This window comes from Carcharodon carcharias, chromosome 20, assembly GCF_017639515.1.
Source record: "Carcharodon carcharias isolate sCarCar2 chromosome 20, sCarCar2.pri, whole genome shotgun sequence".
Classification (NCBI taxonomy): domain Eukaryota; kingdom Metazoa; phylum Chordata; class Chondrichthyes; order Lamniformes; family Lamnidae; genus Carcharodon; species Carcharodon carcharias.
Window position 1 is genome coordinate 107936016 of NC_054486.1, and position 14624 is coordinate 107950639.

General features: G+C 41.9%; 1 protein-coding gene across 1 annotated transcript in view; it reads left to right on the forward strand.

Annotated features, from left to right (window-relative positions):
- Nucleotides 1-14624, forward strand: part of LOC121292379 (cytosolic carboxypeptidase 2-like) — a 37329-nt gene that overhangs the window by 8050 nt on the left and 14655 nt on the right. Inside the window, exons 2-10 of the mRNA XM_041214228.1 lie at nt 2688-2742; nt 3456-3626; nt 4156-4332; nt 5057-5071; nt 7758-7850; nt 8947-9094; nt 10627-11409; nt 12544-12706; nt 13368-13494. Coding sequence (XP_041070162.1) covers nt 2688-2742; nt 3456-3626; nt 4156-4332; nt 5057-5071; nt 7758-7850; nt 8947-9094; nt 10627-11409; nt 12544-12706; nt 13368-13494 — 1732 coding nt within the window. The remainder of the gene's footprint in view (nt 1-2687; nt 2743-3455; nt 3627-4155; nt 4333-5056; nt 5072-7757; nt 7851-8946; nt 9095-10626; nt 11410-12543; nt 12707-13367; nt 13495-14624) is intronic.

The following is a 14624-nucleotide window of genomic DNA, read 5'->3' on the forward strand; positions in this document are numbered from 1 at the left end:
GGCAGAGTTACCTCTAAGTTGTTGCTAAATTGGTACAAAATTGAGACAACAAAATGGTTTGTGTGAGAAGTAGAGTTGGGGGCACAACTAAGCTTGGGGCTGAATCACTTTATTCACATAATAATCAACAAGGCAAATGAAATGTTGGCCTTTATCTCAAAGGGGTTAGATATTAAAGGAGAGGCAGTGATACTTCAGCTGTACAGGGCCTTGGTTAGGCCCCATCTGGCGGGCTGTGTTCAGCTTTGGGCACCGAACCTCAGGAAGGGATATAGAAGAGATTCACCAGAATGATATCATTTTGGGGTCTTGAAGGGTTCAATTAGGACATGTTGCATAAAGGTCTGTATTCCCTTGAGATTAGATGGTTGAGGAATGACCTAAATGAGCTGTTTACACGATAAAGAGATTTGCTTGGGTAGATACAGAGAAATAATCTCCTTTTGTGGTGGAATCCAGAATAGGGATATCTCCAAACTAAAGCTAGGTCACTGGGAGTAAAATCTGGAAGCATCTTTTCACACAAAGGGTAGTAGAAATATGAAGCTCTTCCATAAGGATGCTGGGGATCACTTGAAATTTTCAAGAATTTTTATTGGGCAAGACTCTCAAGGGATGTGGGAAAAGGTGGGTAAATGGAGTTGAGGTACAGATCAGCAATGATCTGATTGAATGGTGGAATATGTTCAATGAGCTGAATGGCCTCCTCCTGTTCTTATCTAAGGGAGTTTTACTCTGTGTTTAATCTGATCTGGAAGTATTTGAGGCGAACAGTGGTTGCCTGAAATAGGAGAAGTGTTCCATCCCATAACAGTAACAGCCTTGGTAAGCACAAAATAAAACTTAAAAAGAGAATTGTGTTGATAGTGCCAAGGAATGAAACTCTTTACATTCAGACAACCAGTATCAACATCAAACACTCCTGGATCAGGTACAATGGATTCAAAAGCAGCTTAAAGTCCCCTCAACTCTATCCCAACAACTTGCTGTGACTCCACCCTCTACAATGGTATAAGGCATTGGTGAGACCAGGCCTAGGATACTTTGCACTCCTTACTTAAAGATCTACTTACCTCCTTACTTGTCTTTATGGGAATGCAACTTAGGTTTACTATCTGATTTCTGTCACATGTGTATTATCCTATGAGGAAGGATGGGCTAGATAGGGCTTTCATTCTTTTAAATTTAGTAGAATGAAAGGTGATCTCATTTGAAATATATAAAATTCTTAAAGGGCTTTACAGGATAGAAGGTGTAGGATGTTTCCCCTGATTGGCAGTTGAGCTAGGGGGTCACGGTTTTAGATTAAGAGGTTGGTCATTTAGGACTTAAAGTACAAGAAATATCCTCATTCAAAGGGTTGTGAATCTTTGGATTTCTCTACCCCAGGGAGCTGTGGATGCTTAATTATTGAGTACATTCAAGACAGAGATAGATTTTGGACACTTAGACAATCAAGTGATATGGACAGAGTATGGGAAGGTAGAGTTGAGATAAAAGATCAGCCATGATCTTATTGAATAGTGGGCCAGGCTTGAAGGGCTGAATGGCTGACTCCTGCTCCCATTTTTATGCTCTTATGTTCTAACAGCACTCTCTACTGTGTTGGTGAGTTTGTATAAGTAGTGCTTGTTTTTCATCCTCTCCTTGTGAGGGATTTCATGATGCAAGTTGGCTTCCTACTGTTTAGTGCAGAAAGCTGTTTGCCTTGGATTCACCATGGACTGTGTACTCCCTAAGAACTACATCCAGTCAAAACCACGCAGTCAAAATTGCCCCAATCAGGTTTTTAATTTGCAATCACACATGGGGAAACCACATGATATCCTGTTTGGGAAATGGAAACTGTCACATTGATATAGTGGAGAAGGGCATGGAACAGGCACATTGCTGGGGCAGAGTAAAGGGAGCATTAATCTGTATCTAACCCTGCTGAATCTGTCCTGGAAGTACTTGACTGGACAGTATTTTGGGAGCTTTACCCTGTATCTAGCCCATGATGTAACTGCCTTGGAGTACTTGACTGAACAGTATAGAGTGTAGTATTCAAATGTTCTGTGTTTGATTATGTATCTGTTTAATATCTGTTCACTATATTTGATTAGTTAAGCCTGGGTGTGATTACTCAAAAAAGTAAACAAACTGCAACTAGCTGCTAGAAGCTGCTAGAAACTAAGGTCCAAAGGCATGGAGCAGACATTTTAAAGCATTGAACAGAACACATAGAAGCGTGTGTGTCATCTCTGCATAATTCTGAGGCATATAAAATACACAACATGGAAGGAGTTTTACTCTGTATCTAAACGAACCTGTAACTGCCTGGGAAAGCATTTGATTAGACACTGTAGAAGGATCTAATCCATTCTGTACCTGTATTGAGAGTGTTTGATGGGACAGTGTAGAGGGAGCTTTACTCTGTATCTACCCTGTACTGTACCTGCCCTGGGAGGGTTTGTTTCAACAGTAAAGAGGGAGCTTTACTGTGTACTAGCCTCTGCCCTACCTGCCTTGGGAGTGTTTGATCTGACAATGAGAGATTTACTCTGTAACTAGGCAGTGGTGTAAGTGGTCAGTGAATACCTTTAATGAGTTTGATTCCATTTTTCTGTTTGCAATTGTTTCACCTTGAATTGGCCAAATATTTAACATACTTGGTGTAAAAAGTTATGTTGGCTCTCTCTTGACAGGCTGAAGATATATATGTCCAATATATGAGAAAGCATTTTCCAGAGGTCTTTGCAGGTTAGTTGCCCACGCCTTCAGTCTGTACTTCTAGTAAAACCATTCAGTGAAAGAAAGATAGAATTACAGCTTCAGTGATTAAGAGTTTGTAAAGATTATTTCTGATTGTGCATATGAGCAGCCTAACACGGTCCCATTTCCTTCTTATACTCTATGGTCAATTATTAGAGTGTTGCAATTTGCACAGAAACATAGATGGTAGTCATGAGATATCATTAACCAGCACTTGAACACTCCACACATTCAATAATGAAGGGGGCTCAGAACATTCCATGTGTTTGATACAGAGGGTTGGGGGTGGTAGTGTGGGGGTGGTGGTTGGGGGCACAGAATGCTCCATATATTTGGTAGGAATGCACGGAATGTTCTATGTGTTTTATATGGAGGGGGCACTTGGAATGCGCTATGTTTGATATGTACCCTGCCTGTTCCTAGTGTTTGATACAGGGGAGCACTTGGAATGTTCCAAAATTTGAAATAGAGGGAGACTATTAGAATGTTCTTTGTGTTGATGTTTGGTGGTACTTGGATCACACCATGCATTGAATAAGAAAAAAACATCTGGTTCATCAAACCCCTTACTTCCACCAAATATAAACAGTCAAAACAATCATGGATTCAACCAAAGGGAATTATGTAATAGAACTTAAAAATCTAGCTGGGCAAATTTAATAGTCGGTCATAGAATTATTTGTCTCTTGTGATATTTTTAGCTCAACAGAAGGCCCATCAAGCAGATGTGGGAGTTAAAGTGAAGCATAAGGATCATGTGTTTTTGCTTTCAACGGGAAATGACTATGAGGATGAAATAGTAGAATTCCTACAGGATTCAGATGATGAATGTGATGAAAGAGATATTCCACTAACTGCCAAAAATTCTAAATGTAGGACATGAGTTTTGCAAATTCTTTTGAATTTCTAAAAAATTAAATCTTTGACAGTATGTTTCTATTTGTGTATCCCTTCTGGCTTTCCTTATTGTGAACAATGACCCTTTATCCAATTTCTCAATTTTCATGAAAAATCTTGTATATTGGAGCATTCCTGTAACACTCTCCTTGCCTCGTTTTCTTCACACTTTCCTTCTCACTCTTACTTGTAACACTCTGATCGTCACACTTTATCATATTCACTTCCTGAAACACTTTCCTCATTACACTTTCTCTTTCACACTTACTTCCTGTCACACTTTGCTTATCATGACAATTATAATGATAACACTCCTACCTTTATAAAATAGTGTATTCCCTGCCTAATCATGAGAAATATCGTGGGAGATCAATTAATAATTGCACCATACACGAGCTGCTTATTGTCAATCTCGCTCTAATCAAGACAATATGTTTTAACTAGGAAGTTTGCTGTTAATGCAAAAAGAATCTCTGATCTTCCTTCCCACCCTTCCCCCTGCAGGGTGTGAACAAAAGCGTCTTTTACCCCGTACAACTCAGATCGTGATTGAGGATAGCTTTGGAGGACTTGTCCATCGTTTGCGTGAGCCTTGGGACCTATATGGCCTTTCCACCAAACACCAATTGCCCTGTTGGCCACAGGAATGTGAAGTGATCAAAGAACGCATTAGGCACATTGGTGAGTTCTGACTGTAGACCAGGGAATGTGTCAGGAATTGGATGTGCAAACAGCAGCAAAAAGGATGCAAAACAGATGGCATTTAAGATGATGCACACGTCACTCAAGCAGTCTATTGCTGCTTAGAACTACTTCAAGACTTGAGCACATAAACAAGGCCAACACTCCCAGAGAACCAGGTATCAAGTCCTGACTCAGTGCTGGCAGCCCAACCTCAGAAATTTGGTGGTTCAGGTCTTACTCCGTAGACCTGAGCGCGTAATCCAAGCTGAGATTTCAGCACAGTGCTGAGGGAGAGCTACACTATCGGAGGTGCCATCTTTTGGATGAAACATTAAACTGTGGCCTTCCTCTTCCTCTCAGATGGACGTAAATTATCCCTGGAACTATTTTGAAGAAGAGAAGAGAAAAAGAAGGCTTTGCATTTATGAAGTGCTTTTTGTGACCACTGGATGTCCCAAAGCATTTTACAGCCAATGAAGTACTTTTGAAGTTGGTCACTGTTGTAGTGACATGGCAATCAATTTGGGCACCTATAAACTCTTGCAAACAGCAATGTAATAATGACCAAATAATCTGTGTTATTGTTAGATGTTTTTTGATGATTGAGGAATAAATATTGGCTAGGACACAAGGGATAACTCTCCTGTTCTTTTTCAAAATAGAAGCATGGGATCTTTTACGTCCACCTGACAGGGCCTCAGTTTATCATCTCATCCAAAAGACAATGCCCCCAACAGTGCGGCACTCCCTCAGTGCTGCACTCGAGTGCCAGCCTTGATTTTTTTGGCTTAATCCTATAGTGAGACTTGAACCCAGAACTTTGTGACTGACAGACAAGAGTGAGCCACGGCTGATACAGAGCAGGGAAGTTTTCCCCAGTGTCCTTGGCCAATGTTTATTCCTCAACCAACGTCGCTAAAAACAGATTATCCAGTCATTTATCACATTGCTGTCTGTGGGTGCTTGCTGTGTTTCCAACATTACAACAGTGCCTTAATTTCCTAAGTACGCTATTAGTTGTAAAATGCTTCCAGATGTCAGATTGTGAAAGGTGCCGTATAAATGCAAGTCTTTCTTGGATAAAAACAGAACATTTTGCAAACATCAATGAGAGAAAAGACAGACTAATGTTTGGGTTTGCCCCTTTATCAGATTGCACTTCTCGTTTCAGATGATGAAGGTCTGTTCCTTGTTTCTAGTACATCATACAGCAGATTTGCGTTTTACTGAATTTGGGTGTAACGGATGACATTGATGAGCATGTAAAAGAAAACTAGGACAGACTGTACCACACATGTGATTAAGTCTATCTGATTTTCCGTTCCTCTAAATTAATGAAGGGAAGATCTCCCGGACTCTCTTCCTGCCTCCCTGCCTGATGTTCCTCTAAATTCCAACTAGGAAATCCTCTTCACCCAGGAGCAGGAACAAGAAAATAAATGTTCACTTTTTTTGAATTTAGATTTCCATTTTTGCAGTGTTTCTGTAATTCTGTTCATGGTCTGAGCTCCCTTCCTTTTTATCAATTTTTTGAGATGACGCTATTGCCTTTTAGTTCCAGACTGAACTTGTATTTAGCTTAGTGTTGAAAAATCTTTAGCCAGAGAGTGGTGAATCTATGGAATTCATTGCCACAGAAGGCTGTGGAGGCCTGGTCATTGAGTGTATTTAAGACCGAGATAGATAGGTGCTTGATTGGTAAGGGGATCAAAGGTTACGGGGAGAAGGCGGGAGAATGGGGTTGAGAAACTTATCAGCCATGATTGAATGGTGGAGCAGACTTGATGGGCCGAATAGCCTAATTTCTGCTCCTATGTCTTATGGTCTATGGTCTTTGTGGCTGCAATCCTGCCTCTCAGTCAGTAGGTGCAGCATTTAAACCCCAGTCCCAGATCTCTGGTCCTGGAATCTTGCCTGACATTCAGCAGGATACTCACATTTGGTGTGTGTAGGTAATCCCACCCCCTCTTCAGGTAGGTCGTGGGAGCCTATGAAACCCTCTCATTGTACTGGACTAACCAACCGATCAGCTGGTATAAAGGTGGTTGCTGCCATAGAAGGAGTAGAATGATGGGCCAAATGGTTTCCTTCTGTCCTTTAACCTTCTTTGGTCCTCTAACATCATACTGAGAGAGGGACAATCAATAAAAAGAAGGGAAATGCTTGAAAATAACTAGGAACAAAGGAAGGACATAACATTAACACCCAATCTGTAAATACTTACCAAGAAAGTTTGTTGCTTGAGGGAGCTGTGGAGGTTATCTTTCTCATTTGATCTAAGGGCACTGGCATAATTCTGTTTCAAAGTTGAGATCCCCTTGCATTCCAGGAGCACTGCTCTGCACCAGAGGGAACAATTCTGTATCCACAGTTGTGCCAAATGGTTATGAGTGCAGGCTCAGAGGCTTGGATTACCAACTGTGGAGTCTTTTGAAAAAAAAAAGGCAGGGTCTGGAACTAGCTAAATTGATTTTGCAGAGAGTCAGCACAGGTTTGAAAGGCCAAATGGCCTCCATCTGTGCTGTAGTCATTTTATGAATTGAGATTAAATTTATGCACACATCTGCGAGCAAACTGAGAGAATTGTGAAATGACTTTTGAATGGTGAATCAGGTCCATCTTGTTATCAGCTTATTATTAGGGTTGTAGATTCCTGGAGATTCTCTAATCTGATGTTTGAAATATCACAGTAATGTGCACTGCCCTCTACTATCTTACTACCACAAACTACACCACTAGTCTAAAGTCAATGTTCGCAATTGCCTGGAATATGTTCATTCAGAATTGACAACCCTCCCTCAGGTATGTACAGATAATAGGATCTACATAGGGCCACAGCTGAAAAGAGATGAACAATAGCTGGCTGCTGAGCTGCTTTCTAAGCATCATTATTCTATAGTCCATTCCAATTGTGACCATTTTCTTGCTTTAGATGTACTGAGTGGAAGCCCCATTCATAACATGGTATTTTTAACACAGAAACTGGCATTAGTTTAACTGGTCTCTGCCAGTGTTTATGCTCCATGTTAGTTCCTTCACATCCTATTTCATCCCACTCATCAGCATATTCTTCCTTTCTCCCGCATGTGTTTATCTAGGTTGCCCTTAACTGCATCTATTTGATTCACCTCAACTACTCCTTGTGGTAGTGAGCTTCACATTCAAAACCATTGCAATGTAACAATAGGCTCCTTTAATTATTTTGTGGTGTAGGCAGACCAGTAAAAGTTCCTCTCCTTTTCTCTTCTTTGGACCTAACAATGAATGGGAGTGATCTTCCTCACGGTGTCCACCGGTAGAAAAAGAGAAGCACCGAGGAAATTCACCACCGATGCGCCCAGATATCTTGTGTAGAATACAATGCAAAGTCTTGTGGCAATTCTTGACTGTTCTCTCTCTTCTTACAGTGGGCATTTCATTAGGCCCAGAGCCCCTGTACAGAGCAACGGGATTGGAGCAAGCACCAATCTACATAAACCCTGAGGAAGGTGAAGTGGTTTATAGTGCCAATAAAGGTATGGTAATCTGAGATGTGCTACACGGTTTGTACAAAGATGAAATGGTAACTTGAAAGACATGAAGTATTTAAAAGGAGCTGTCCTTAGATTCTTAACTGTTCAAATAAAAGGCAGTAATTTCCATTGTTGCTAGGTGTAATTTGTCTCAATGGGTTTTCACTATTTTCCGTGACTGTGGCGGTACAGGACTTTAACAGGGTGTTTGGTGGCGTTCTGGACCTAGTGGGACAATCTTCAATCTGTCCAAACTGAGTGTAAAAGCAGCGGCGTTAAGGCACCAAAAGTGCCCGTGAGATCAGAATCATCTTGAGGCCGAGCAGCCACATTAACACTCAGGGTGAACAGCAGCAGACGACAAGATCACCAATTGTGGAAGATGGGAAATTAGCTGGCTCCTGTGCGGAGCTGGACTGGGCAACAGGGTGAGATTTGACATGGGTGGCCACTGGTTAAGCTGCTTAATGACCAATACCACTGGTTGATAGAACACATTCGGGGTCCTCCAACCAGTATAGGACTAGAAGGCATAGTTTAAAAATTAGAGCCAAATCTTTCAATCATGGAAGTCTCCAGCCTTTCTCAGGTTGGGGAAGAGCTAGACAGTGAGGAAGAAGTAAGACATTGTAGAGGAATGACAAAAAGTGCAGTCAGAGAGATGAGTTTAAGGAGACATTGGGTGGAACGGCGCAAAGACCTACAGAAATTTTTTGCACTGTTTGATTAATGGAGTAACTCGCTGATGGCAACCAGCACCTTCAGAGGTGGAGTAGAGAGAAATAATTGAGAGGGGAAACAAATAAAAACCTGACTGAATTAAATATATTGCATTGATGCTTTGGGGTAAATGTTCTGAATGCACACTCCCATTATTGAGTATCACCTGTAAGGGGAGGGGATGCATGTCAGGAAATAGTGAGTGTCCAGCCCCACGATTTTCTATCCGCGATGTATAAGAAAACCACAGTTGCACACCTGGAGATTTTTTGAAATGTGCTCCCAGCCTGTCATGCCCCTCACCAGGAGTTTACCCTCTCATGTCAAAACAGAGAGAACAGGAAGTAAAAGTAAAACGTGTGACATATTTATCTTGCAGCTTATTTGGAACCCTACTTCACCTTTTCCCGAGTGAGTGGCAGTCCCAATCCTCTGAAGCAGGCAGCCATTAATCCTGACAGGCAAGACAACACACTGATATTTGAGGCCCGATTTGAGAGTGGGAATCTCCAGAAAGTTTTTAAAGTGTGCGTAAGATTTTTCAGTGGAATGCCACTTCCTAATGTCGTAATGTTATGTCATAATGTGTGGAGTTGATACCTAACACATGCCAATGATTTATGTTGTGGGGCCTGTGAAATTCCCTTCAGATGCAACTCCCCACTGGGAGCACAGATTAGTGGAATTTATCTTTGGCTATCTATGTGTCAATCAGGTTCGGTTGCTACCATTCTTGCCTCTGAGTCAGAAGGTCAGTCTCCAGCCCATAACACAGGCTGATACTTTCAGTGCAGTACTCACTGACTGAAGTGCTGACTTTCAGAGGGGACATTAAAGCAAGGCCCTGTCTACTCTCTCAGGTGGATGTAAAAGGTACCATGGCTGCTATTTTGAAGCAGAGCAAAGGAATTCTCACTCCTGTAGGCCCATAATTATCCCTCGACCAACATTTTTATTTGTAAATTAATTATGTGTAATTGTATGCAGGTGGTTGGCATAAACTGGGGATTTACTTGAGCTCTATAACTAGACACAGGCTAAATCTGTGGTCATTGGGTTAGGAGGTATATGATTGTATTATAACTCTGTCAACAAATATATAAGAGTGTAAATGTTGGCTCCAGTTCCATCCTTCACCACCTGGCTTTCTAACTGGAACAGTTCAAAGCACTCCTGGCTAGCCTTCCATGTTCTACCCTTCATAAACTTGAGCTCATTCATAACCCTTCTGCCCATAATCTCACTTGCAACAAATCCTGTTCACCCACCAACTCTGCGCTTGCTGACCTACATTTAGTTCTGGCTAAGCAAAGTCTCAATTTTAAAATTTTCACCCTTTTTTCCCAAATCTCTCCATTGCCCTCAAACCTTTACAATCACTTTCAGTCCCACAACCCTCCAAGAGATCAGGGCTCCTTCAATTCAGACCTCTTACAAAACCCAATTTTAATTGGTCCATCATTAGCTGCTGTGCCTTTATTGGCTGAGGTCCTAATCCCTGGAATTCCCATTCCCCTCCGTCTCTCTATCTCTTTTTCATCCTCTAAGATACTCCTTAAAACCTACCTCTTTGGTCATCTAATATCTCGTAATGTTATTTGGTGTCAAATTTGCTAATCGCTCCATCAAACACCTTGGGATGTTTCACTATCTTAAAGATGATATGTGAATACACGTTTTTGTTGCTAGTACACCTGCCCTAGGGAGCATTACTCAGTGTTTATGCTGTGCTGTGATTGTCCTGGGAGTATTTGATGAGTCAGTGTAGAAGGAGCTTTGCTCTGCATCTAACAATGATTCATTTTGTACAAATCTTGCTGCTGATGATGATAAAATTGCAGTGACCTGGTACTGATGGATTAGTACTAACACATTTGTTTGAAATTCCTCTAAGTACATACTTCAGCTATAGTTTAACTCTATTCAAAATAAATAACTTTTTAATACAGATATAGAATGTTATTACGCTAATATTTGCACAGCCTAAATTCTCAGGACATTGTGCATTTAATACTTCCCTGCCTCTTAATCTGCTGTTATTTGCTTTCTACTTCTGCAGAGGGGAACACGAATATAACTTGATCTTACGCACTGACCTCTACACAGCAAAACACACCCAGTGGTATTACTTCAAGGTACAGAACATGCAAGAGGCAGTTGAGTACCGCTTCACCATCATCAACCTGATGAAGCCCACCAGCTTGTACAACATGGGAATGAAACCATTGATGTACTCCACAAAGGATGCTGAGCTGTACCAGGTGGGGTGGCGCAGGGTGGGTAGCCAAATCAAGTACTACAGAAACAATTATGGCAATGACAAGCACCAATATTACTCACTCACCTGGACATTTGAGTTCCCTCATGACATGGACACTTGCTACTTTGCCCACTGCTACCCCTACACCTACTCTGACCTCCAAGACTATCTGATGGATGTTGTCAGTGATCCAGCCAAGTCCAAGTTCTGCAAAGTCCGGGTGCTGTGCCGCTCACTGGCTGGGAACATGGTTTATGTCCTAACCGTGACCAATCCCTCCGCGAGTACTGAGGCTACGGCTGAAAAGAAGGCGGTGGTCCTGACAGCTCGCGTCCACCCGGGTGAGACCAACAGCTCCTGGATGATGAAGGGTTTCCTCGACTGCCTTCTTGGCAACTCGATGGATGCCAAGCTGCTGCGGGATACATTCCTCTTCAAAATCGTGCCAATGCTGAACCCTGACGGGGTCATAGTAGGGAATTACAGGTGCTCACTCTCTGGCCAGGATTTAAACCGGAAATACCAGTCCTTTTTGAAGGAGACATACCCTCCTGTGTGGTACACCCGGAAACTGATCAAACGGTGAGAGGGAATGAAACAGGTACTCTGTGTGTTAGAAGATAAAGGTTAGTTCTTCTGTCCCTATTCCCTATTCCGCCCAGGTCATATCTTAACTGGTGAAGGTAAAAACGTTATCCAATATAAAATTGACTATTCCAACCAGGAAGATCTGAGGATCAATCACTGGTTGAACTCAGTTGAGGATGGTGTGATTGGGAGGGAGTGTGATTGATGCAGCTAGAGCATGGGGTTAGATACAGAGTAAAGTTCCCTCTACACTGTCCCCATCAAACACTCCCAAGACAGGTAGAGTATGGGGTTAGATACAGAGCAAAGCTCCCTCTACACTGTCCCTATCAAGCATGCCCAGGACAGGTACAGCACAGGGTTAGATAGCAAGTAAAGCTGCCTCTACACTGTCCCTCATTAAACACTCCCAGGACAATTACAGCACGGGGTGAGATACAGAATAAAGCTCCCTCTACACTGTCCCTTATTAAACACTCCCAGGACAGGTACAGCACGGGGTTAGATACAGAGTAAAGCTCCCTCTACACTGTCCTCATCAAACACTCTCAGGGCAGGTACAGCACAGGGTTAGATACAGAGTAAAGCTCTCTCTACACTGTCCCCATCAAACACTCCCAGGACAGGTACAGCACGGGGTTAGATACAGAATAAATCTCCCTCTACACTGTCCCCATCAAACATTCCCAGGACAGGTACAGCACGGGGTTAGGCAGAGTAACTCCCCCTCTACAATGCTGCAGCCTCAGAACAGCACTGTCTCTTAGAGCAATATATTTCACATATTGCACAGGTGGAACTTATTTTCAACTTGACACCCGGTGTAAAGCTGCCCACGTTATAGAAACCGCCCGATTTTCCCTCGTGTTGAAATCATTTTGAAATGAAAATCAGGCTGTTCTGATAATGGGCAGCAGATCCGATCCCGGTTTACACCCAGAGGGGCAATTGAAAACTTATCCTCACGTGTCCTCTCTGAATTAAATAGCCCTTTATACCTCCTGAGGGCTGGTGTTGTAGTGTGAATCCCCCAGCCTGCTGATATTACCCGAAACTCAGAGCTTTTTGAAGAGGGAGGCTTGTCTCTGCTCCGTTTGCACTGCCGTTATATTTCTAGTTTCTTTTCAGATTGATGGAGGAGCGGACAGTTTTTCTTTACTGTGATCTCCACGGACACAATCGGAAGCAGAACATTTTCATTTATGGCTGTCAGAGTAGGAGGCGCACAGTGTCATCATGTGCCAAACAACGAGTCTTCCCTCTCATGCTTAGTAAGAACTGCTATAACAAGGTATAGTCTAAAGATCCGGGTTTTAGATAGATATTGCAGTTCTTCCTTAGGAATATTAAATCATTTGTTGAGAGTCTGTTCTTTTGAACGTTTGGTCTCGACTGACCAGTTACAACTGGGTAAGCTTACCTTTCGGTTATATTTTAGAAATTTCTGTGCACCCACTTAAAAACGACTTGATTAGGTTTCAAGGGAGCAGTGATAAGACAAAAGGGCAGGGACCGGGACTAATTAAATAGTTCTTTCAAAAAGCCAGCACAGGCACGATGGGCTGAATGGCCTCCTCGTGTGCTGCAAGATTCCATAATTTATGAAATCCTTCCATCCCAGAATTTGAACACGAGTAAACCATTCAAGCTCTGCCCTCAAGTCTGTTTCACCATTCAGTTAAATCATGGCTGATCTGTACCTCAACTCCTTTACTTGCTTATGCTCCATATCTCTGGATACCTTTACCTATCAAAATCTATCAAGCTCTAAAGCTTAATACACTCAGATACATTGCTGTCTATGCTCTGTTACTGCTAGCTGTTTATCTGAAACCGGATAATGATTACATATGAGAATGCGCTAAAAGGTGTTAACTTTGAACGTTCAAATGTCCAAAAGCAACAAGTGAACGTGATTATGACTTTTACCAGCTGACTGCTTTCCATTCCAGTTCTCCTTCAAAAGCTGTAAATTCCATGTTAAGCGGTCTAAGGAAGGAACAGGCCGTGTAGTGATGTGGAGGATGGGCGTCACTAACAGTTACACTCTGGAGGCAACCTTCTGTGGCTCCACATTGGGTAAGAGCAGCATGACTGAGCAGAACTACCTCAATCTATTTATGGGATTAGAAATCAGGGTTTATAAGCCTGTGTAGAGGGATGAAGTAGCAGGTGAAAAGGACCTGAGAATACGGAGGAATACATATACATATGTGTGTAGCTTCTAGCAAGTGTAAGTGAGCCACATTGCGAGCCCAACTGATAATCTTACATTTGTTGTTATTAAAACTCTTAGCACGTTTGGGATTGTTCAACAACTGCTGTCCAATGATTGAATCAGAAGCTACACACATTCATAGGCAGGGGCCTGTCCTCTGTAGGAAAAAGGAACATGTCTAGGCATTATACCTTTTTTCAATTGGGTGGGGGACAATAGTTCCCTGGTGTATTCTCCATGACAACACCTTGACCAATCAGAGTTGACTTTCCAACCAATCAGCACCCTTTTCTCATACAGTATAAATTTGGCATTCTTGCACCTGTCCTGATGACTGCTAAACAAAAACCTTTGACATCATGTTTCTGTTTTTAGCAATAAAAAATGCTGTAGACATCAATGGGACTAAAAGCCAACAAATCCTCTGGACTATGGCCTTTATCTAAAAGAGGCAGCTATAGATATCGTGGCTGCACTGGTTGTGATCTTCCAGAATTCCTTATATTCTTAATTGTCCCCATGGATTGGAAGATATCAAAGATAACCTCATTGTTCAAAAAAGGAGGGAAGAGAGAAAACAGGGAACTACAGATTAGTTAGTCTGAAATCAATTGACAGGAAAATGCTGGAATCTATTATTAGCGAAGTGGTAACAGGACACTTAGAATATCATTGTATGATCAGACAGAATATCATAGTATGATCAGACAGAATCAATATGATCTTACGAAAAAGAAATCACGTTTGACAAATCTATTAGAGTTTTTGAAGATATAAGTCAATAATGGGAAATTATATTTGGATTTTCAAAAGGCATTGATTGCTTAATTCCTGATAGCTAGTTAGTGAAGGATGAAACCAGAGCCAATCTTTACTCAGTGTAGATTTATTCACTGAGCGAAACATTACAAGTATGTACCTTCAAACCCTCAACCCAGTGTCAGTAACTATCTCGTATCTGTATTCAAGTAACAATGCAATCAATGCCCTC